We start from the raw sequence: 24,697 nt of genomic DNA, 5'->3' as shown, positions 1-24,697 counted from the left end.
GAATAGAAAAATATAATTTATTTTGAAATCTAACATGTCAAATATTTCAACTCAACAATTAAATTAGAGGGTTTGTTTTGATACGAGAAAAATAGTAATTATTATTTAAGTCTAAATACGATCAACATCTCGGTCTCGGACACGAAGTTCCATTTCGAAGATCCAGACGAACGTTGCATTCGAATTCTACAGCTACATCATCTCCAAATCGGAATGCTTTTGACATCACACGAGCTGACAATTTATTGTTCTCATATCGAAGATTTGGAAGTCGTGTTGTGTCAAGTGAACATCCTTCCGAATCAATAATCTTCGAGCGACGCTTGCTTTTGCCCTCGTTGATCACACAATCATGTACTGTCATACAGAACAAATCTGAAATATCAAAAAAGTGAATTTTTCAGAGAAAACCTAAAAATTCCAACAAAAAAAATCTATTTTTCATCGAATTTCGTTCATTTTGACGATTTTTTTCCCATAAAAATTTTCTTTAAAAAAGATGAAATATGACCGAATGTATTGGTAATTTTCGGAAAACAAACCAAGATTAGTTCCGTCACAAGTCCATACGTGCTCAAGTGGTGCATTAACATGAACAATTTCTGCTGGACGACGAGTTCTTACATCAAACACTTCATATTCACAACTTGGTTGCTCAGCCAGCACTTGAATATCTTTCAGAAGCTGAAATATATCAATTCATTGAGACTAGAAACTAGAGAAAAAACAAACCGATGGCTGAACAGTCAATGCATATGATACAACATCTCCAGTTGGTGCATAAAGACAAGTAATGTTATAGGCCTGAAAAGTTTTTGATATTGCAATGGAAACAGGGCGGTAATTCTACAAAATGTCCTATTGCACCATGTTGTTTCAATATTCTTAAAAGTGGAGTGCCAAAAAGTGACAATTACTTAGTTTTTGCCACTCATATTTTGGAAGTCGACCAAAAAAATTGTTTCTACATTTTTTATTCTTTAATTTTGTTTTAACTATTCGTATTAAAAAAAGGGAACATGCGATATTGCTTTGGATTTCCTCAAAACCTCATATTTTTCAAAAAATTTTGCTGAAAAAACAAAGCTGAAAACCTTCAGAGCATTTTTGAACAAAATGTTTCAATTGAAAAAATAGATAAATCATGTGAATCTATATATCTTCACACTTATTTTCAAAAAAATTTGGAACAACATGGTGCAATAAAAGATCGTTTTGTAGAAATCCCTTATTGGAAATCTAAAAAAAGTAAATCTATTCCAACATACCCGATCAACTTTGGTCAAAAATTTATCGTGGAATGAAATGACAATATTGACAGATGACGTATATCCTGCACCTTTTCCGTGTTGAACAGTCTCGACTCCACATTTGTCACGTGGAACTGTGATGGATGTGGTGCGTCTTCCAGTTTCACGAGATACACAATCTTTGTCTTGAGAATGACCCAATACGAATACACGTCCTGAAATTTTGGGTGAAAATTATTAAAAGGCTTGTCTATATTTTATGGGTTTTCCTTGGCAAAAATCAGTTTTTGCTGTTCTGAATCAAAAAATAACCTTTTGTAGGCATGTGAAGTTTTGAATATGGCCCTTTTTCCCAATTTTTCTAGATTTTCTCTATTATCAAGTTTCGAATTGTTATGATTTTTGTCTTAAAAATACGGTAGCCGGTCTCGACACGATATATAAATGTGTGTGCGCCTCTGAGTAGTACTGTAGCTTCTAACTCATTGTTTTCGGATTTTTCTCTTGTTTTTTAATCATGTTGAGTTAAGAAAATCCACAAAACAAGGAGTTGAGAGCTACCGTACTCCTTAAAGGCGCACTTAAACTTTAAAAATGAGTCGTTTCGAGACCTAGGGACAAATTTTTAAAATAATAAAAACCTACCCAAAAAGTTGGTTTCCGTTAGAAATACTGCTTCAATTGTGGTATCAGTGCATTCAACTTCGACGTTTCCTGAAAAATCGATGATGATTTTGATATGAATGTTCCTTTTATCGGTCGAAAATCTCTCAGTTTTTATTTTCGTTCAACTTTCTTCACCACTTGACGCATCGTCTGCGTCGTCAAATGTTAGATTATTAGCAGTATTTGTCTATTTCTCTTTCTCTTTTTGTCCTTTTGACATTGATTAGAATTTATATGCCAGTTAGAATTATCATATGACTAATTGGGATCTTTGAGGATTAGTAGTGAAAGTTACTTTTAATGTAACTTTCTAACTTTCCAATACTGAAAATCATTGGAAAAACGAGCGGGTCTTGTCACGATTATTCAATTTTCCATTTCTGTCCTCTCTTAAAGGCACACGGATTATTTGGATAGGTCTCTCAGCGAAAAAGTTTAAGAAAAAAAAAGCGATAAGAAATCTGAAAAAAGGAGTAATCATAAAGTTTTTCGCTGCGAGACCTATCAGAAAAAAAACCCACAGTTATGCGCCTTTAAGTAGTACAGTATTTAACCCACTCCCACTTTTTTCTCATATTCTCCAATGTCCCTTTTTTCTCTCAAATAAATTCTGGAACACAATACTGTGTTCCAGAATTTATTTGACTGTGCAGAGTCAAAATAATACAGAAAAATCAAAGTGGGTTACGGTACTATTCAAAGGCGCACAGCTTTTCGCGCCGAATCAATTTTAAAAAGTTACGTTCGTTGCGAGAGTTTTCAGTTAAAAGAAGCAAATGGAAATGGAATTATTCGTGAGAAAACTGTTAGAAAACAAGCGTATTTCGAAAGCATCTGAATATTCTGCGAATGTATAATAAACATTACCTAGTAGACCATTCGGAATTGGAATAGCTGAGATCTGATGGAAAAATAAAAGAAAACCCGGCACAAAGACGAAGATCATCGGGAAGAGAGAGAGGGCGGAGATTTCAAATTTTCAGGTAATTTTTTTCGAATTCAACTGTTTTTATACAGCGTGAGTTCCCGTAGGCGTCCTAATTGCAAAAAAGTGGAAGGAGTGGGAGGAGATGTGGGCGGGGTCACCACAAATGACATGAAATCATGAAAAGAGAGGGAACAGGAAGGCCAGTGACATCTGAAAAAGAAGAAGAAGTCGTTGTTGAAATGACAGTTGCGCAACAACTTTACATATATATTCATATATACATATGACATTTTAGATGATATCTCATTCGCCTCCTTCTTCACATTTCTGATATCTTGTCTCTCCACTTTTTTGTGTTGGTGTAGGGGAAAGGTGAAAACGAGACCGAGAAGCTTTCGCTTTTTTCCCTATTGCTGCATCTTCTACTGAAGCGAAACGAAAAGCACACACGGTTCTGAAACAGTTTATGAGGGAATAACAGCAAGAAAAAGAACAAATAATTGTTGGGACATAAAGTTGGATGGAGAAGTGGTTGTAGGAATAACAATAAAAGACAACAGTAAAAGAAAAAGAAAACAATGATATAACAATAATTGGAGGCGGAACACACATCACTTCTTCGCCTTGAATGTGAATGACTGCTTCTTCTTGCGGTAGCCAGCTCCGGATAGTTTTGAACGGATCTCAACCTGGAATAAGGATTTGTAAGAAAAATGAGGCTAGGAAATTCTGCAGGCCGTTCCAATATTTTTTTATTGAAAGTTAGTGTAAAATATTGGATTGATCAGAAATATATTTGAAAAACCGCTACAAAAATTTATTTTCCAAAACTGAAAAATTTCTGGCATTTTTTGTACAAGTTCCAAACTTTTCGATCAATCAAAAAACAATTTGCATTTTGTAAAATTTCCTATTGGTAATTCTTTGTTTTCTTTCCACTTCCTTCAGTTATACCTTTGGCTTATTGCTGATCGGAAGATCAACAAACGGTGGAACAGAGAATCCGAATGATTTCGACACTGCAGTCAAGTCCATGTTGGTCACATCGAAGATGTCCTGCAAAAAAAGGGATTTTACGTAGGAAGTGTGTATACTTTCAAGTATTTCGTAGCCGGACATCTTGAAACTCCATGACAATTAGTCTCATATGTCATCATTTGCACTTTGTGAATTACCTTCAATGAATGAGAATCATACGCTCTCAAGTAGCACTTGTATGCCTCCTTCGCTGATTTGTTCAGGTAGTAGTTTTTGCTGATGAGATTCTCGAGTTGGGATTGAATGTTTGCAACCTGAAAATTGAGAAGTTCAAGTGTTATTTTCAAATTTTGCAAATTCACTTCCGGAAATAAATTTTTTATTGATCATTCATCTTTGAATTCTGCTTTTTAATGATTTCATTCACTTCCTGTATACCTAAAGTTTTAATCTTTGGATCTTATTTCACTTGCACTTGGGTGTGTGACCTTCTTATCAAAGGATCATTTACCGGTTTTTTATTAAAAAAAAACTTTTGATTCAAAGAACACGTCGCCTATTGAAAGTGCATACCTTGCTCCATGAGAATTCGAATTCGTTCAACGTGACTTTAGCGGCCTTCAAATAACGCAAGAATCCAAGTTCTTCAGGTCTCAAAACGAGAAGAGCCTTTCCACTTCCATTTGTTCCACGTGCTGTACGTCCGACACGATGAATATATTCTCTTGGCTCATCAGTTGGATCATATTGTACAATCCAATCAACTGCTGGAATGTCGAGTCCACGAGCTGCCACGTCTGTACACAAAAGGATGCCTGTTTCAGCTTGACAGAATTGGAAGAATGTCGTTGTTCTTTTCTGTTGCTTTTGTTTTCCCTGCAAAAATTAATTATATTACTAGTTGAGGGAAATTTAAGATATTTCTCTATTAGACGTCTTCAAATCTCCATTAAACTTTTTATAGCGGTTCAAAATTTCTGTTTAAAAAAATCATTTTAAGCAAAAATCTCAATTTCTCCACAGCACCTGTTTTTATTCAATTATCACCCTTTATTGCCAACTTTGATAGTATATTACTCGTTTTTCGTTCATTTCCGGTCTTTGTTTGCCCCCATCGACTAAAAATTACTCCAATGAACGAAACAACGTGCAATAAATTACCAAATTATGCACTAAACTGTGACAATTAAATAAAAAACATTTCCGCGAGTTGTGACTTTGTCAAGTTGTCGGAATTTCAGATTTTAGCTAAAATAGGCTTTATTTTTGAAATTTCGAACCGCCATTAACAATTTTAAGGATATGTGAAGCCGTCTCAAAAGATTCATTTTGCGATCTTTGATAAAAGTGTTCATAAAATAATCGTTTAAAATCCTTACATGAATAGACATGCACGGAATGTCAATGTAGTTGAGAAGCTCATGATGGAATTTGACTGAATTGCACGATGAGAAGAATACCATCACTTTTTTCGTCTTGTTCTTCTTCAAGAATGTGAACAAAAGAAGTAGACGCTTATCAGATGGAGCAACAATATAACCCTGCTGTAATCCTTCAACTGTTGCCTCTTCGGCCTTTTCGTGTACAGAAACGCGAACTGGATTCGAGTGAAGAGCCAATTTCACGAGCTCATCAACTTTTGGAGAGTGAGTTGCCGAGAAGAGCATTGACTGCCGTTGTTTTGGAAGATGACGGAGAACTTGTTGCATTTCTATCTCGAATCCGATATCCAAAATTCTATCAGCTTCATCAATAATCAAACACTTCATGTTGCGGACTAAAAAGTTGTCAGTATTCTGAAGATGATCCAAAAGTCGTCCAGGAGTGGCCACCAAAATCGAAACTCCCTTCGCAAGCTTATCCTTCTCTGCACTTCTATTCGAACCACCCATCACTAATCCATACGTCAAATTGGATCCTTCAAGAAGTTCGGACAAAACTCCATAAGTTTGCATCGACAATTCACGAGTTGGAGACACAATGATGACACCAGTTCCATTGTGTTGTTTCCAGTTGAGTTTGTGAAGAAGTTCGATAGCAGGGAGCAGGAAGGCAAGCGTCTTTCCAGAACCAGTTTTTGCTGATGCCAATACGTCTTTTCCCTGAGAAATTGAAACTTATTAAAAAAAGAAAAAAGTTATAAAGTCTACCTCCAACAACGGATCAATACTCTTTGCCTGAATTTCTGTCATTGTAGTGAATCCCAATCCTTGTACGGCTTTCAGCAAATTCGCGTTAACTTTTCCTTCAAGCGATGCAAATGTAGTCTTCGTCAAGAACTCAGACACTTTGGTTTCACTTGACTCCTCCGTTTGATGCTTTTGCTCCTCTTCCACTTCCTCCTCATCTTCTTCCTCCATTGGTTCTTCAACTACAACCTCCTTAGCCTTTTTCTTCTCATGTCCATCCTTCATCTGTTTCAGCTTTCGCTTGAGCACCTTCTTCTTGACGTCAATGCCCATTTTTTACCTGCAAAATTAACAAATTTTATGAGCAACCAGAAGGGAAAAGACACGATAATCGGAAGCAAATCACAAAGGAATTAAGCGAGAAAAGGTGAAAAAGAAGTTGTAAAATAAAAATCAAATGTCAACAATGACATAGATATCGCATCTCTCCGGCTTCTCGTTGATTTGCATGTTTGAATAAGTTGGAGACTTGATATCAGCCTCTGTTTCATGCTTTGAAGTATCAAATGATTCTCCCCATCCTCGGAATTCGATCTGAATAGAATTTAGATTAATTTTCAGAAACTTTTTATCAAATACCTCAAACTTTTTCTTATCAAATCGCAATATTTCAACCCGTTTCGCGACAAAGCATGGTTCAGCGTGGAATGAGTTGAGCGCTTCGTCTAGAAACTGAAATAGGAGACCATCTAAGCTATCGCCAGAAGCTTTCCAGTAGAATTCGTACATCTGAAATAATGCAAAATTAAAATTTTATTTTAATCAGTTTCTTGTAGAAATTGTGGGTTTTGTTCGAAAATGAAGTCAAGAAGGCAAAAATTGAGCTTTTTTCTGGGAGCAGCTTCAAAACTAGAGAATACACGAACAAAAGCTAAAATTTCTACAAGATATCGATTTAAATTGCAATTTCATATGTTCATAAGCATATTTCAAGTGAAGTAAGAAAAATTAGACAAAACAGAGGAAAGTGGAAAAATTCTTAAAAGGCGCAAGAGGCGATCTAATTCAATTTCAAATTACCTCATCAACCTTGGCCAAATCCGTCATATAGCCGAACATTGATACGAGGCATGCTTCGAAGGCTTCTTCCATTGTGGATCCCCAAGAGTGAAGTTGAATATCTGCCGGATGATCGAGATATTCGAATCGCCGACGTTCGATCTCAGAACGATCTTCGATCATTGATGTGCTCGGCATTATTTCACTGAAAATAAATTAAACTGAACTTAACCAAATAAATTTGAGGAAAAATTGATTAAAATATCAGAACGGTTGAAACCAAAAAATAATCGATTTTGATTAACTTAAAAAAAACAATTTTATGTATTTATGATGCGGTTTTTGTGAAAATTGATATCTACGAGCCACGAAAAGGAATGAGAATCGAAGTATTTGTTCCTTTAATCTAGCGGTAGGTGTGTGGGAAGTGGCAAATTAAATGCGAACTCGAGAGGTGAAGGAGGAGGTTGAGGATTGATGAGAAATGGAATCTATTTACAAGAGAAGAACTACAAGAGGGAAAGAGGCTTGGCCGGCAAGACTAATACTATATCGCCTTGAATATTAGTCTATTCTAAGCGTTCTACATGAATAATCTGCACTCTATTTCTCTTGTGGTTCCGCCTCGTCTTCACTGAAATCGGGGAAAATTTCGATGGACGTGTCGGCTTGTTTCGATAGGCAACGAATTGTGAGAAGAACAAAACGTTTGAGTCCTTTGTTGTAGAAAATGAAGGCAAGTGCCCAAATGCAACCGTCTTCGGTAAACGGATCGTCTTCGAATTGGGACTTGAAGCTGAAAAATATGGAAATTATATAAAATATCCTCTCAAATCAAACGGAATACCTGTATATTTGACAGTCACCGGGCACAATTGCCTCATCAATAATTCCCCATAGCTCTTCTCTTCTCACGTGATAGTCTCTGACAATTGTCTCAAGCTTCATATCAACGAGACGGCTCAGGTCCTGAAAAATCATGCGCGTTAATGTTATTTAGCTGTAAGAAGCTACTAACCGAATAATTGACGAGAGCAAACGCTTCACTGTTGGCATTACTGAAATCGTGATCCGGAAACGAACAGTTCAGAACTTGAGTCAGATCATACAATTTCTTTCGCGAAATTGAGTCTTTTATCAGGTAGTCATTCACGTCGAAATCGTTGTCTGATCCTCCTGAGCACGAGCGTTCCGATAAATGGCGAAGCCGATGATTGTGACCAACACTGGGCGATGCACTCATCACCATTTCCTCGTAAGATCCTAGAGGCTGGCGTTCACCCCATATCACAGATTTATCGTTCGATTTCCATTGTTTCTTTTCGCTAGTAACCATTTTCGACGAATACGTTTCTAATCTGAAATTGAACGATTTGTTTTATTCTTAATATTGAGATAAATGACTCACTTGAAATCAATAACACAATCGATTGCTCCCGTAACGAGTGTCTGCGAAAAAACATCCATTTCGGAGCTTTCCAGAAACTTCATGGCTTCTAAAGCTTTTCAATAAATTTCGAGAACATTTGGAGAATTCAAGTGCGGAAAAATCCTACGTAATGAAGATTGCAATATTTAAAATCGCGCATTTTGAAAACAATAATTTAATTTTTAAATTTTACACTAAAATAACAATTTTAATTACTTTTTCAGAACGATTTATCGTGAAGAAAGGAAAAACTGCTGTAAAAAAATCCCATTGATTTAGCAAACTGTCGGCAACTTCTGTGTAATGTGTGCAATATTGTTGTTGGTGTTTGCGTACTTGTCTACCGTATACCTTGGGGGTAAAATGAAATTTGTTAAATTTCGCTTCGAAAGTCGTTTTGCAATTAAAAACTATAGTCAAAACTAGATTTTCAAATAATTGATGTCACAGGGGTCTAGAGAACGAAATAACACGACCATTTATGACAGAATCAGGAATATTTAGATTAAAAAATTAACAAGTTTCAAATCAAATTTTCAAAAGGCAATGAGATTCACAAGTTTTATATTCAATACAAGAATTTAGTGGAATTAATTAGTCCATTTTGGTTCATAAGGTGTTACTGAAATTGATGATATTTGCTATAACTTAATGGGAAACATGAGAAAAAACCTGTTTGAAAATTAGTTTTGCACCCTCTATTAGTTTTGCATCAAATTAGGTGTCCGAAAATTAGTTTTGCACGTCTTACTAATAGAGGATATACGGTATACGGAAAACAATTTAAAAAAATATTTTTATTTGAACGACCACGTACATCTTGATAAGGACTGGTATATGAGCAAGTAGTTTTAGTCATAGTGTTCAGTCTTCAACTTTTCAACAAATGGTCTGCCAAGAAGGATGGGAAGATGATGCCAATTCAACAATTCCGATGCTGTGAACGAAGATATGAGTATGCAAGGAACCTCCGAGTGGACCTCGGACGATGGAGCCGATTTACCTACAGTCGTGTGTGAATTGGAAACCAGTTCACTTCAACCAAACGGAATATTAAAGTGAGTGCGGGTCAGAGGTGTAAATCTGATGTTTTAAAATGTTATAAAACATAAAGTTTACAGCTTTTTGAGTATTGAGAGTATGAACCTTTTTTTTCAGATACTCATACTGGCATATGTCACAAAAACCCCCCGGACAAACTACTCAAGACGAAACGTTCAAAGGATAAATAGAGGAGACAGAGGAAAAAGAAGACAACTCCAAAGTGGGAGCTATTTTGTAAGTTTGTTGTTAAACTCATAAGCTTGTAGATGGCTTGCCTCAATACATTTACAAATAATGTCATATTGGTGTTTATTTCAGGAAGTACAACTGAATCGATTGGAAATTAACGTCAGGATGTGGATTGGAACAAGTAGCTGGAAGTGACTGGAAACCCTACTGTGTCGACGGCGGAGGAGACATGGTGCATGGATGGACAACTGAAACAATTTGACAGCCAGGCTACGTGAAGCTCAATGCTCCGCTCTGATCGACAGTATCTGCCTCCTACCTGCGTTGTTTAAGTAAAGCTGCAGAGATTGAATTAAAGTAATCCATCTGAAAAGAGCATCTCTATTTCTCAATCATTTCGTGTTTTTGAATTTGAAACTGTGCTGTTAGATTTTGAGAGCTTGAAATGGACGTAGTATTGTTTCATGTAGAGAGAAAAGAATTTCGAAAATTGATACAGTGAGCGACGTTCAAAATCGTGGGACACATTTTTTTTCAGCAAAAGCTGGTTCCAAAAAATGTGCAAACTCACTTTTTTTTAAATTTAAAATAGTTTATTCGAAGAAAAAAATTAAATTAAAATTGGCAATCAACAAGGGGCTTTTTTGAGAATCATATTCAAATTCAGGAAGAAAATGTTACAAATATAGAAATTTAATTTTTCGAATTACGCTTTCTTTTTGATGATCTCTTAAGTTTGCATGCTTTGGCGCATGGCATTACATTCTTGGAAGTTGATGGTTCATCCAGGTTATTGAATATTCTATTGTTCATCTAAAATACTATTAATATAAAAAATAAAGTTTTCCATATGATTTCTCACCTCAAAATCTCTAATACATCCATCTAATCCAGGAGTTGTCAATCCAAATTGTCTTCTGTGTCTTGAGATGACTCCACCCACATATACTCTCTTTTTCATTACTTTTGGTGTTGGACAATCTGTCATTTCAACTGGTCCAAGTGAATCAATTATTAATTTCAAAGATCGATTCTTCTTTTCAACAGTAATGTCATGCCATTGTCCATCATTTATACGATTTCCCAAATGTTTCAGAATTTTTGGTTGTTTATGTCCTTTTACTTCAAGTGTTGCGAATCCATCAATTATATCAAGGAAAATGTAGCGAGTGTAGTTTTTGTAGTTGGCCCAAGCCCAAATCATTCCATTTGAAGTTTCGGTTTGGAGGGATAGTTTGACGGTGAAACTGAAAATTGAATTTATAGAACCTTGCTAGGAACGGTATGAACTTCCAAGGAAAGCAACCTAGATCAGTAAAAAAATTCAGATTTTTCCAACAGAAAATTAAAAAAATTTTCCAGAATGTTTGCCCACTCCTACACACCAGGAATGTGTTTTTTTTTTTGATTTTTAGACCAAAAATTCCAAAAAAAATTTAAATTTTTTAAAATCAAATAAAGTAAAAGCTTTTCATTATTTTTTTCCCCCAAAAGTACAATTACCGTATGTTCTCTATTAGTGCATGCAGCACTAATTTCCAGGCCCTATTTTAGTGCAGCACTATTAGAGACTGCAGTACTACTGGAGACTGCAGAATTAATTTTCGAACGGCTATTTTCAATTATAGATCACTAGTTTTTAGTCACAAAAGCTCATTTTTAAGCAGAAATTCATAAAAATTGCAAACTTTTGTAACAAAAAGACCCAGTAATTCTATTACTTTCGGAAATTATAAAAAAAATCATCAAAAATATACAAAAAAATACCCAAAAATATCGAAACTGACAAGTGACTCTTTCAATAAAAATGGGGTGCAGTACTAATAGAGACTGCAGCACTATTTTTCGGACCCTTTTTGAATGCAGCACTATTAGAGACTGCAGTACTACTGGATATGCAGCACTAATAGAGAATATACGGTATCAATATGTATTAAATATGAACTTGTTTCTGAAATAGAGCTTACTCTTTGAATTTATACCATTTTCAGTTTTAAATTAAACCAGAAAAATTAAATATTTTAAGTTTAAAATAATTTTTACTCCCGGCCTGCTAGACACACTTAAACTTAAGTAATTATCAAAAGTCTGCAAAAATCAGTTTTTCGAGAACTTTTACGAGCCTTGAAAGCATTGAAAAACTGAACTGAAAATTTGTTTAGATTGAGTTTTGTACAGAATAAAGTGATGTACTATCGCTAACAAAATGTTTTCAAAACCTTTTTTCCACCTGAAAACTTACTCTGTGATATTTGGATATGGAGCTTCAAAATTGATTCTACTATGTGATGACTTTGATAGACCGTATCTAACAGCTCCTTGGAGAGATCCTAGAGATGTTTCGCATGTTTTTTCTACAGTTTCTTCACCGTTCGGATTCATTACAAGATGGGAGGATTGGGTTGACACTTCTGAAAAAAAAAGAAATTGCATTTTGTTATTTTAAAGCTTTTTTATTTACCATAATAATTTCTATTCGTCGCTTCAAAACTCAATTTCGAAGACTTTCGATGTCCATTATGTCCATTTCCATCGATGGGATCATCAATTGGTGACAATCCTTGCGTATCATCCATTGAGCACATTCCAATTTGAGCATTATGCTTTTCAGGAGCCAATGAGACACGTTTCATGTTCAGGAATACATCAGAAATACATCCGATAAAGAATGAAGTGATTGGAATTTCATTGTTTGGTGGTTTCAAATCATCACTGAATCCTCCAAGGATCAGACGTCCAGATGTAGTGCCAACTGATGTTTCATCAGATAGTGATTGACTGTCTCCAATTTCCTTGTCGTCTACTTTCACGGAGATTCTGAAAATTGTATCACACATCAAGGTTGTTGAACAACTATTTTTAGGGTTTCTTAACACTGATCCTCTTTGGTTTTCCTAGTCTTGGGATCTTAATTTTCCAGGCTTTCCAAACCCCTGACTTGATGTTTTTTTTCCTATTCCTTAAAATAGGGGTGTCAATGGGAGTTTTAAGCCCGTGAACATTTCTGTAATTGTCGATCTGCTCAAATTACACCTACTTCGGGCCATGAACTTTGGGATAATTAGATTAGGATTAGAATAGATTTTGAAAAACTTTTCAAACTGATCCTTTTCCATGGACTTTTTGAAAATCCTTAATAGTGAAAATTTAAACGAAAACACCGGATAGGGGTCAAAGGCAGAACATCAAAAAGATTAGAACTCAAAACTCACATTTTCCCGTTTCTTTCCATAAACACTGCATGAACCTGTCCATCATTATATGGATGAGATGATCGGAATGTCACAACTTCCTTTCTCGATGAAGCATCTTTTCCAAAGTGAAGAACAAGATAACCACGGAATAAATAGAAGGCGATGTACCCTTTTCCATCATCCTCTGAATCTCTTTTTGATACTTTTTGAAGTTTCGATGATTGATACACAAGTGTTCCATTTTCCTCGCGAGTTCGGAATGAGAAGGCAAATGTTGAACTGTTATCGATGGAAATTCCCTTTGTTATCAGATATCCTGGTTTCGGGAATCCAATAATTTTGTCTGTTACTCCAGAGACTTGGGAACATCCATCAGTCTTTCCTTGAGAGTGTTCTGGATGATCAAGGTCAAGTTCTCCAACTTGGGATGGTTTCACTGTAAGAATACATCCAATAAATCCATTCCAATTGATATCACCAAACACTTCTTTATTCAATGTCATAGGGACTCCGGCAACATAATGGTTCTCATTTTCAATATTCAATGCAGTATTCTCTCCAGTGATTACTGTATTAAAACGATCAGCATCTGAATCGACTTGAAGATACATTTCACTTCCAGTACGAATTGCCTTCACTGTGTGCTCTTTTCCATCATTATATACATTCTGAGATGTCAACTCAGCTACGGATCCTCCTCCCAGATTGATTTTGAACATAACCTTTCCATCGTTCAAATAGATCGCAACAAAGTCTCCACTTGCCTCACTTCCACGGAAGTACAGTAATCCATTTGGAGAGAATGCATTGAAGATAACAGTGATAGCAGACATTGTTCTTTCTGATACTGACATTGAAACATTTGCAAATCCATCTCTGAAGAGGTGGCCTCTCTGTGAAGTCTTCGGTGGAGATGTTGCGCCTTCACACTCTCCCGTTGTTGATTCAAATGACCACAGTGGCAATGGAACTTCATCAATTCTCAATCCTCCAACTATTCCACTGAATTTATGAGTCGTTAATCCAATATCTGATGCAACTGTTTCATCTGTTCCAACATCAATTGTAGTTTCTCCAGGAATTGTGTTAAAGATTGAGTTATCATCCTTCGAGTTTCCAACGAAAACTGAAACTGGAGCACCTCGAGGTTTGAATCCTCCATCATAGCTTTCCTTGAGAGCCACTGTCAAGTTAACGGCGTTTCCAATTCTGAGCACATCAATATGATACCAGGTAACTCTATCATTTGATGGTACATAATTAATCGGATGACTATTTGTTATCATCTTCTTTCCAGATCCAATATCCCAATGTACAACAACTCTTTTATCTCTAATCTCGACAGCTAGATGTTCTGATGGTTGAGTTCTTCTACCTTTTGTCTTACTAACCAATATAACTGCATCTGATACTTGTTGCAATGGGCGGTATGATACATGGAAAGTGTTGACTGGGGATGGAGATGCTGGAGAAATATAAGATCTCTTGCAAAGACCACGCTCTCCTGAGTTCAAGGAAAGTCTAATCTGATAAGCCTTTTCTCTTGCTTGCTCAATCTTTGCCTTGAGAATTGCAATATTTCTAGCCATCTTATCAGTTCTTCCTTGATTAGCTGTACTCAATTTATTGACCTTTGTCAGTTTCTGTGCTCCATACTCCATTCCAGTTCTTGATGCTCGAATCTTCTCCATATCCTCTTGAACTCCACTCGAAGTACTGTTCATCAGCTTCTCAACCTCTGCTTTGATTGCTGACACTTCTGTTTTGATGCCTTCAGATTCTTTCTTAACATTTGCAGATCTTTCATGAGCTGTTTTTGCTCCATTCTTCAAAATGGAATGCATTCTATCATGCTTATCATCCCAAGATGATGCTTCATTCTTGATAACTCCCAATCTTTTTACAATACTCGTCTTCAACTCATTCAAGTGTCCCAGTCGATCCGTCAAATCTTTCTTTTCTTTTTTCAACTCCTCAACTATCTTCACAGCATTCGAATTGTCCACATTGCTTAATGAACTTTCATTTTTCAATTTCTCCAACTGGCTTCTCAAACTTTCTTCATTCGCATCTCCAGATTCTGATCCTTCCGACCCTAACATCTTGGACACGGCTTCCGATGCTTCCGCAGCTGAATCAACAGCTTCCGTCGCATTCTTCAAAGCCTCAACAATATTCTCATAAGCATGCGATGCTTTCAGTGGATTCTCAGTCTCAGTTCGAGTGTCCACAAATCGATCAACAATCTTTTGAGCCTGAACTTCGAGTTTTTCCGCATGACGGCCTGCAGTCTGTACATATTCCTCGTCGTACTCATCAATAAGTTGGGAATACCTGAAAATTAGAAAATTGCAAAAGAGTTTGAATGACTTTAGATTGTTTCATTCAAACATTTTTTAAATAAAAACTAATTTTTTAGGTAGTGTTTGAAGATCTTTTCAAACTTTCCAGCCAAAAAAAAGTTGTTCCTTTTAAAATTGGATTAACATACCAAAATTGGCAGTTTTCTACACTCTTCTATCAATTCATATTTCTGTTATCATTTAAATGAAAAACTCACAAAAGTGTAATATTCTGACACTGCTCCACTAAATCTGGCAGTTCAGCTAGTGTCATATTGATCTTTTCCTTATCCTCAAACATATTCATCAACTCTTCAGATCTTGCTTTTTCAATCGAATTCCTTGAATAAGCAATCTGATCTTCTGCTTCAACTCGTAATTTTTCAATTTCATTCGATACTTCCTTATATCTATTAATTCTTTTTCCAACAACAAGACTCATTCTCTCTGCATCAGCTGTATCTTTCTTTGAAACATCATAAATTGTCTCTCTATAATCATTCATCCATTGTTCCAAAACGTCAATCCGATTCTTCAAATCCTCGAAAATAGTTTCATTCAACTTCTGAGCAGTGACCATTTTCAAAAGCTCCTCCGCCTTTTTGTGCTCCTGCTGTGCCCGATTCAGGCGCTTCTCAACATATTCTCCCCGTTCAACTGTCGCATTTAAATGAGCTTCTGCCTCCATAAGCATTCCATCAAGTGCTGCTCCACCTACAGTAGTTGCTCCATGCTCTGCGAACATCTTGAGGAAGTTTGTAGTGTTGAATGCATTGGCATAATGGATTTGAGCATCTAGGATCAATTGTTCAGCGATTCCAGTGAATTGTTTGATTGAAACAGCTGATTTATTGGATCTTCCCATTTGGAAATTAACCTCGTCCAGTAGTGCAAATGCATCTTTTGCCCACTTACTATCCTTAACAATTTCTCCATCTTTATCAATTCCTCCAACAAATGTTGATAAATCTTGAGACTCATTTCCAATTCTCCATACTCGTTTCCAAGGAATTGGCTTTAATCCAGAGAAATTCTGTCGTCCGAGATGTTCTTCCATTGTATCCATTGTCTCCATTAATGGAAGATAACATCCTTGATCACAAGATGTGCATACTCGATTTATAAATGCATGTCTCTCTTGGCACATGGAACAAGTTCTTCCAGTAACTCCAGGTTTACATTCACACTGCCCAGAAAGTGGATTACATGCTCCGTGAAGTGATCCATCTGGATGGCAATCACACGGACTACATGTTCCCCCAATGTGCTGCGGATCTCCATAATATCCAGCTACACATGTCTCACAGTACTGTCCAGTGTATCCTGGTTTACAAGAATTACAGACATATCCTCTACCATGATCAACAGCTACACAAGAATCACTGAATGAATTTTCAACAAGTGGGCATGCACACTTTGTACACGCATTTGCTCCACCTTCCCGAGCATCTCCAATGTATCCAGGTAGACAGTGCTCACAGAAATCACCGAAAGTATTGTGTTCACAATCAGTACAGACACTTGTATCAGGGTTACAAGTCTGTGAATGTCCATGACAAGAACATGGTTCACTCCAGCCGATCAATGCAATATCATCAGCTTGATTCAAGTACTCTCGATGCTTCTTTCGATAATATCCAACTTCTGGATTTTGACACGATAATCCAGTATATCCTTGTGGACATCCCAGACATTTCTCAACTCCGATCGCTTTTGTAGTAGACAGACCAGCAACAATCTTTGATTCAGGAACAGCTACGTCAAGGGAAACCTCTTGAATATTGATAGCATCACCTCTTGCTGGATATGTGTAGGTTCCACGGATATATATTCCTTGGGTGTCTTGTAGAGCAACCATCATTTGCTTTCGGGTAAGTGTGAGCTCTGGAGAGTGACGAACTCGCCATTCAGACTCGTGGAGTCGGATCTGGAAATGCTTTGAATTTTTGAAAATGTCAAAGTTTTAGTGCCTCACCTTATAAATTCCGTCATCATTAATTTCCATCGGAATATGTTCCAATTCGATTCGATTATTTCCGAAAATAATGACTTGTGGGAAATGTCTGAAATACTGTTGATCCGGTCGAATTCCATGTAATCCTCTTCTGTTATCCTCATTCCAAATTTTGAATCTCAAAAATCCATTGTAACTAGCGGTTCTGTCACCAAGCATAGTGGATGGTAGAGGCCAATAAAGTGGTGTAGCATCTGTTGGATAACTGTTGAAATGTGATGGCTTCTCCTAAAGTTAAAATGAATTAAACTGAGATCCAGAGACAAACTTACTCTCAATAGATTAATGTTGTGCTTCTTTGTATAAAATTCCCAAGGTTCTTGGAATACAGCTCGACGATCTTCTGCGTACATTTGTTGCCATACAAGATCAGATTGTTCACAATTTGAGGTTCGATTGAAGCAGAAGCATTCAGTACATCCTTTGAGATTTGATGAATCCAAACTGAATGTTCCTTCTCCACATTGGTCGCATTTCGTTCCATGCACGTTTTTCTGGAAGTTTCAGTCTTATTTTGAGTTCGCAGTAAATTTTTCGGTTCATATTGGAACCAACTTCTAATGAAAGTTTCTTGATCTTGAATTCAATAGAAGGGTTTTAATAATATCAGATGCCAGTTTTTAAAATCGTGCAAAAGTGGGCAGATTATTTTAATTTTTATGATCTTGAGCGGAATTAGTTTATAATCATTTGTCACTATCCGAAAGAACTATATTTGAAAAAAACTTACTTTGCAAGGACATTCACCAATCTCGTTACACAAGCATTGTCCATCTTTACATTGCAATGGATCAGTTCCTGCAGCATTACATCCGCATGGTTCACAAGTTGGGAAGTTGAAGAATCCATGAGTACACAAGTCACACTTCAGTCCAACATATGCTGCCTTACACTTACATTGTCCTGTAAACGTGTTGCACATTCCACCGTCGCTTCCAATGTCCGAACAATCACAAAGTTTACATCCATTCAATGGATGATAATCCCATGCATTCGTTGTACAATTCTCACACATTTCTCCAACAGTGTTTGGAGGGCATACACAGCTTCCGTCGATTGGATCACAGACTTGTCCTGGAGCAGGACACGGTTCACATTCAGTACATCCTTCTGATGTTAGTCCGTAGAAGTTCGGAAGGCAAGAATCACATTTGAGCCCGGTGACTCCTGGTTTGCAGACACACTGTCCTGTGACAAGGTTACAAGAGACATCCTCGGATCCAGTTGGATCACATCCGCAATCTTCACATCCATCTCCGCTGGTAATATTGAAGTATCCATCCGCACACTTTTCGCACATTGTTCCTTCAACATTCTCTCTACATTCACATTTTCCAGTTGTCTGATCACATTTTCCATCTTCAATCGATCCGTAAATATTACAATGACAAAACTGACATCCTGCATCAGTGAAATTGAAATACGAAGGTCTACACTGATCACATTGTTTTCCAAAAACTCCTTGCTTACAGTTACACTGTCCACTGACTTGATCACAATCACTTCCAATACTTCCTGTATCATTACAATCACAAGCTGGACATCCATTCTCCACATCTCCATGATTCTCTTTGCATCGATCACATTGTGCTCCAATATAGTTCTCCTTGCACTCACATTCTCCATTTTCCTCACTACATTGTGGATTCACAGCTCCCTGGGTATGACATCCGCATGGTTTGCAAGTGTGAAGTTGAGCATTTCCCCAGTGATGCTCCTTGCAGCTCTCGCAGGAATCTCCTGTTGTATGACCAATACATTTCAGGCATTTTCCGGTTTCAGAATCACAATTTCCGATTCCCATTGGATCGATATTCCCGTTACAGGTACATTCGATGCATTTTCCGGTCAATGGATCTTCGAAGAATCCATCGGAACAGTATTCACATTTATTTCCTTCGTAACCAAGTGGACAGTTTATACAAACATAGTTGTCTTCATTCGATGCAACTGATCCTAACACTGCTAGTTCAGTTGAAATACATTCAGGATTTGGATTCAAGTCGAGACTTGGACATTCACATTGCTCGCAGGCTCCGAGTTCTCCTCCACGAGATGGATTTCCGACGTGTCCTGGTTTACAGAGTTCACATCGACTTCCAGTGGTATTATGTCTACAATTGAGACATTCTCCAGTGAATGGATCACATTCTTCAGAGTTTCCATGACAATCACACTTCTCACATCTTCCACCATACAGCTGATTGTTGACTCTTCGATATCCAGGCACACAAGATTCACAACTATTTCCAGCAAAGTTTTCAGGGCACTCACATACTTCTACTCCACCCATCAAAGTATCTTGAGTATGATAGGCGAGTGCTTTGAGTGATGTGTCCTCCTCAACAATCTCATCTGGAGCAGGAACAGCAGTGTCCAGTGATAATCCAAAAATGCTGGATTGTAACTGAGGTTGATGGTATGTTGCACGAACTGTGAATCTGTCAACATTTGCGAGAGCTCTCATCATATCAGCTTTATCAACTGGACTTCTTGCTTCAGCATTGTACCATCCACTCAGTTCACTCATTGGAATTGCAACTGTCATTTTCTCTCGTGGAAGGAATTCGATTCTTGAGTGATATTCAATCTTGATTCCATTTCCTTCAATTGCAACATCTGCTACAAAAACTGTTGCACCTTGTTCAGTAGGAACATAATAGACATCATAATGAAGATATCCTCCATAACTATTTAACATATTCCCCTTGAAACTATCAGGAGCCTTCCAGTAGTATAAGCTTCGATCTTGATTTTGATTTGCATTGAACATCAGAACTTCTCCATTTTCCACTTCAGGCTTCACATCTTTGCCTCCAGTCAAGTCAGTCAAATGCCAACCAATATTATTGATTATCTGAGCTTTATTCCATTTTCCTTGGGTACAAGTACTCGAGTGACCAAAACAGAAGCATGGTTGACAACCCAAAGGATTGGAAGCCGATAAATGAATTGTTCCAGCTTTACATCTATCACAATAGATTCCTTCAACGTTGGCCTTACACTGACAGCTTGCTCCATCACATGTATCAAAGTTGACACTTCCAGCACGATTGCAAGGACACGGTTCACACGTTGGATGATTACGGTATCCTGGAGCACATCTCTCGCATCTACGACCTCCAAATCCTGGTTTGCAGATGCAATCACCTGGCTTTTGACCATTTTCAGCGCTTTGATCATCACGGACACAAGCATCAGAGACACTTCCAACAGGGTCACATTCACAGGTACGGCATGCGTCTTCTCTGAAAATTGAAAGTTTAAGATATTGCATGTTTTTGGGTTTTTAGGCATGAACTTTAAAAATCTAATGATATTGCCTAAACAGAATAATGTTCAAATACTGTAGACAGGCACATTTTAACAGGCAGAAACATTTTTGGGTACCTACCGAAGTATGTTTCTACGTCACGCCATGCCTAGTTTAAGCACACCGTTAGCCCTATATCATTCCTGATAAACTTGCCTACTTTGTACCCTTTCGGCATACATGCTTACTTCTTTTCTGTAGGTACACGGCAACGCCATGCCTGCCTACATATTCGCCTAAAGCATACCAACAATACGCCTGCCTACGCAATGCCTGTCCACCCTTACTGGAAATCGAACGATACTATAACATTCAGAGCACAGACACACAACAGCTATTCCTATTTTAATTTGTCTAAAAATTACCTGTAATGTGATAATCCAGAAGGTCTGTAGTATCCATCTTTACACCGTTCACAATTGAATCCTTCAGTATTATGTGCACATTCCAGACATCTACCTCCACCTTCATAGACTCCTTCTGGAGTTATTGACCACTTGTTCCGATCCAATTCATCGTCATAAACACATGAATGAGCATGATTGAAACATTGACACTGTTGACATACATTCGGATGAGAATTGGTACCAGGTTTCCATGGAAGTTGATTGAAAAGTGGACAACAACGATTACATGACTCTCCGCAAGTGTTGTGACGACATTCGCATTTGAATTGCTGGAAAAGAGGTACTTTAAAAGTTTGAAAGAGTTGTACTGGGTTAAAACCAAAACTTGTTTTTTTATTTTTTGATTTTCCACTCAACAAAAGTAATTACTTACAAAAAATCGTTTCCGACATTTTTATATATTTTTAGAAATATAATATTTCCTTACAGAAAATAACTTCGCCAGATGTTTAAAATACTCGAAATCAAAAGCTTTTTATTGATTTTTCCCTTTACGTTGTGTTAATTTGGGTACTCAAGATATTTTTAATATTAATCTTTAACTTATCAAATATGTTATTTGATTTACCCCGGTAACAGGATCACTTGGACAACTCTCAGCGTGACCATAACAAATACATTGACCTCCGATTGAAATATCCGAAATTGAATAGAAATATCTGAAAAATAGAAATAATTTTAATTTGATCACTCTAACAAACCTCATAGTTACAGATTTATCCAATGAATCCGACTTTTTATTGATAATCATTAGATCAGCATTCAAAGTTCTTGGCGAGATAAGTCGTAGCCTCACAAATCGAGCTCTCGTAAACTTTTGTAGTTCAAGGCTTGTATTCTCAGCTCCAGGTCTTCCATTTACCAAAGATGTATGAATTTCTCCATTCTCAAGTGGTGTGATCTTTGAATATTCAGATGTACAATGTACTTCGTCTTCTTTTTGAAATCTAGGTACTCCCGTTGTTGCAGGAATTCCAAATTGTCTCATACATTCAGCATCTTGCATTGCATAATATTGCCATGGCTCATAATATTCTCCATCCAATGATTTCTCTAAAACCCATGTTCCAGGGCGTGGAGAGTTTCCCATTTTAAGAATAATATATGCAACTTGATATTCTTGTCTCAAATCAATTGTAATATTTACTTTTTCGAATCTCAATCCATTTGCCAGTGATGGTGACTGCCACCATCTACGTGTTCCATCAATTGCATACTCAATTGGATGTCGCTTATGAACATTATTTGCATCACAAATATCACATTGAGGTGATTGAGTATTTGTTGTTTTTCGTAGAAGGACATGTTCTACTAGTTTACAATATTCTTCAGCAGTGTATTGACCACAGGTATCTGTCGCAGTGATTAAGGAGTTGGTAGCCAAATTGAAAATGTTCGGGAAGAGTCCTCGTTCTGGAAAAATACATTTTCAAAATAATAGTCTGTAATATGTTTTTTTAAAATTTCCCAGAGATTCTTGTAAAACCTAAAACTTTCGAGAAATACGAGAATAAGCGAGATATGTACTGTCAATTCTTGAATATTTTAATATTGTGGAGACGCAAAATTTTGCAAATTTTCAGCCAAAAATACGGTACCAGGTCTCGATAAGAAACATTGTTGCAGAGTTAGAAAATATGTGAGTCTTTAAAGAGTACTGTAGTTTCAAACTCTCGGTGCTGCGGAATTTTCATCGTTTTTCGATAAAAAGAATTCTTACTTGATTTTAAAATTAAAACAGAATAAAAATACATACTTTTCCACCAATTGAGAGAAAACCTATGATTGAAGCTACAGTAATCTTTAAAGGCGCACAGCCTTATGCATTAAAAAGTGTCGCATCGAGACCGGGTACGGTATAATTGGCGCTGAAAATGCAAAATATGCGCAAAAACTGAAGGAAAGTGAGTGCCTGCCAAGGGCTTATTCAATTTTTGACAAAGTGTTAATTAACTAGTACAGTAATATCACTATTCGCGGCGGGACCCTAACTTCAAAACCCGTAGGCATGATGGTTTATAATCAAGTAATAATCTTATGTGATGAGATGATTTAAATTTAGAGCTTTCGATTTTCCTTAAAAATTCCAAAATTCTTCAAAATTAGCTTACCGCTTTCCGAGCTAATAAACTCGTGATAATTAGAATCTTCCACATAATTTTCCCATATTGATGCATCTTCTGAAGTATTCCAACCACCAAGAGCAATGTTGCTCACAGCTAGGAGACCTAGCCAGAGCCGCATTGAAAAATTCCTGGGTTTCTGGAAATTGAAATTGGGGAATTTAGGAAAACATAACAAGGCGATAGAACAATACGGACAGATAGAAGAAAACAGATAAAATAGATTTTTTTAATTCCTAAAATGGGTAATTTAGGAAAATCTTTAACAATTGTTTAATTAAATGATAATTCAACTTTAATAAAAAATCACAGATACATCTGAAACAGAAAGTTTTGACTGTAATTTGATTGAAAATCCGTCTTTTTTGGTAACACAAGGTCAAACTAGTAGTGTAACCTATAAGATTATAATTTAAAATTACTATACTTTTGATTCTAAAATAACACCACTAAAACCAAATAAACTATACAACTCTTGCTCTCTCAAAGCGTAATACTGTGAAGTAGAATCAATTTGAGTGGGAACAGAAAGAGAGAGAGAGAGTTATGCCAGAACCTCTTTCTAATCTTACGCAAACTTTAAGAGGCCATTTGGAGTAAAGAGCATCGGTCAAATGGTAAGAAGTGGACAAATATTGTATGAATGACCAGTCGATAGAAGGAGGACAGGAAAAGGGGTACGGTCGCTTTTTGTTGTAACATGATAAAAGTGAATGACACTTTCGAGTCAATATAGTGCAGGACCATCTCATATATAAAATGGGGGTCAGAGCAGGAGACAATTGCCGTTCGGTAAATCGGCAAATTGCCAGTTTGCCGACTTGCAGGAAATTTCGATTGTTGGCAAATTGCCGATTTGCCGTATGTTTTCAATTCTGGCAATTCGCCGATTTGCAGATTTGCCGAAAAAAAAATCGTTTACCGCCTACTCCTAGGTCAGTCTTTTTTTTTAAGTTTAAGTTTAACTTCAGAAACTGATAAATTAAATGAAATAATTGTTTTTTTGTAAAATCTAAATAACTTCCGATTTAGATATTAAATTAATCTTTTTAGGATAAAATTTTGTAGCTCCAATTATGAAAATTTAAGTGAGATCGTGGCGAGACCCATCGAGAAAACGGCATGTCCCTTCAAATAAAATTTTGCGAATAATTAGAAAACACTTTATTAATCTACAAAATATGAGTGTGTGCTCCTTTAAAGTGTGAGTCGAAAAAGCTACAATTTTCAATTTTAAAATTTGAAAATTGACAAAATTTCAATTACTCCAATTTTTTAAGGCATTAGAACATTTTCTGAAAAATAACATACAAATTTTGACAAACGTTTAAAAAAAACTGAGGAATCCGCAACATCGAAATTTTGAAATTACAGTACTCTTTAAAGACGCTTACCCGTTTGTATTTAACAAAAAAACATTTCGTGTCGAGACCGGGTACCGTAATTAAGAGGCAAAAATCGCAAAACTTCGGGTCTGGGTAATGTGGAAATGGTCAGGTTTACAGCTTGAGAGAAAAGTTACGAGAAAATTGGAAAATCTAGAAATCCCAGAAATCTTGTATAAAATAAGATGAATCATTGAATTGTATAGTACATGACCAAAATGACCGTTCGAATGTTCAAACGAGAGAG

At 36.6% G+C, this 24,697-nt stretch overlaps 5 protein-coding genes across 5 annotated transcripts; all 5 read right to left on the bottom strand.

Moving 5' to 3' along the window:
• Positions 1-4: 4 nt before the first annotated feature.
• Positions 5-2,936, bottom strand: cutl-14 (ZP domain-containing protein). The gene is made up of 6 exons (NM_060379.6): positions 2,784-2,936; positions 1,896-1,964; positions 1,269-1,465; positions 733-804; positions 543-684; positions 5-375 (listed from the first exon to the last, which is right to left on the bottom strand). The coding sequence occupies exons 1-6, from the start codon at positions 2,860-2,862 to the stop codon at positions 122-124; spliced, it is 813 nt and encodes a 270-aa protein (NP_492780.2). The 5' UTR covers positions 2,863-2,936; the 3' UTR covers positions 5-121.
• A 355-nt stretch (positions 2,937-3,291) lies between these two features.
• B0511.6 (ATP-dependent RNA helicase) lies at positions 3,292-6,291 on the bottom strand. Its single transcript, NM_060378.7, has 6 exons — positions 5,973-6,291; positions 5,202-5,924; positions 4,396-4,698; positions 4,020-4,136; positions 3,799-3,900; positions 3,292-3,533 (listed from the first exon to the last, which is right to left on the bottom strand). Exons 1-6 carry the CDS (start codon positions 6,282-6,284, stop codon positions 3,456-3,458), a joined length of 1,635 nt encoding a protein of 544 aa, NP_492779.1. The 5' UTR covers positions 6,285-6,291; the 3' UTR covers positions 3,292-3,455.
• Positions 6,292-7,215, bottom strand: arch-1 (Protein archease-like). Its single transcript, NM_060377.7, has 3 exons — positions 7,032-7,215; positions 6,591-6,740; positions 6,292-6,545 (listed from the first exon to the last, which is right to left on the bottom strand). The coding sequence occupies exons 1-3, from the start codon at positions 7,206-7,208 to the stop codon at positions 6,405-6,407; spliced, it is 468 nt and encodes a 155-aa protein (NP_492778.1). The 5' UTR covers positions 7,209-7,215; the 3' UTR covers positions 6,292-6,404.
• Positions 7,216-7,317: 102 nt separating this feature from the next.
• Positions 7,318-8,506, bottom strand: mafr-1 (Repressor of RNA polymerase III transcription MAF1). The gene is made up of 4 exons (NM_060376.5): positions 8,419-8,506; positions 8,029-8,368; positions 7,858-7,979; positions 7,318-7,806 (listed from the first exon to the last, which is right to left on the bottom strand). The coding sequence occupies exons 1-4, from the start codon at positions 8,499-8,501 to the stop codon at positions 7,614-7,616; spliced, it is 738 nt and encodes a 245-aa protein (NP_492777.1). The 5' UTR covers positions 8,502-8,506; the 3' UTR covers positions 7,318-7,613.
• A 1,737-nt stretch (positions 8,507-10,243) lies between these two features.
• lam-3 (Laminin subunit alpha lam-3) lies at positions 10,244-23,213 on the bottom strand. The gene is made up of 13 exons (NM_060374.5): positions 23,054-23,213; positions 21,644-22,355; positions 21,511-21,601; positions 20,901-21,211; positions 17,953-20,470; positions 17,495-17,716; positions 17,184-17,450; positions 15,427-17,135; positions 12,885-15,200; positions 12,134-12,489; positions 11,915-12,083; positions 10,535-10,919; positions 10,244-10,485 (listed from the first exon to the last, which is right to left on the bottom strand). The coding sequence occupies exons 1-13, from the start codon at positions 23,184-23,186 to the stop codon at positions 10,366-10,368; spliced, it is 9,309 nt and encodes a 3,102-aa protein (NP_492775.2). The 5' UTR covers positions 23,187-23,213; the 3' UTR covers positions 10,244-10,365.
• Between the last annotated feature and the right edge of the window lie 1,484 nt (positions 23,214-24,697).

Source organism: Caenorhabditis elegans, chromosome I (genome assembly GCF_000002985.6).
Source record: "Caenorhabditis elegans chromosome I".
NCBI classification, from domain to species: Eukaryota; Metazoa; Nematoda; class Chromadorea; order Rhabditida; family Rhabditidae; genus Caenorhabditis; species Caenorhabditis elegans.
This window is presented reverse-complemented; position numbering and strand designations above follow the sequence as displayed.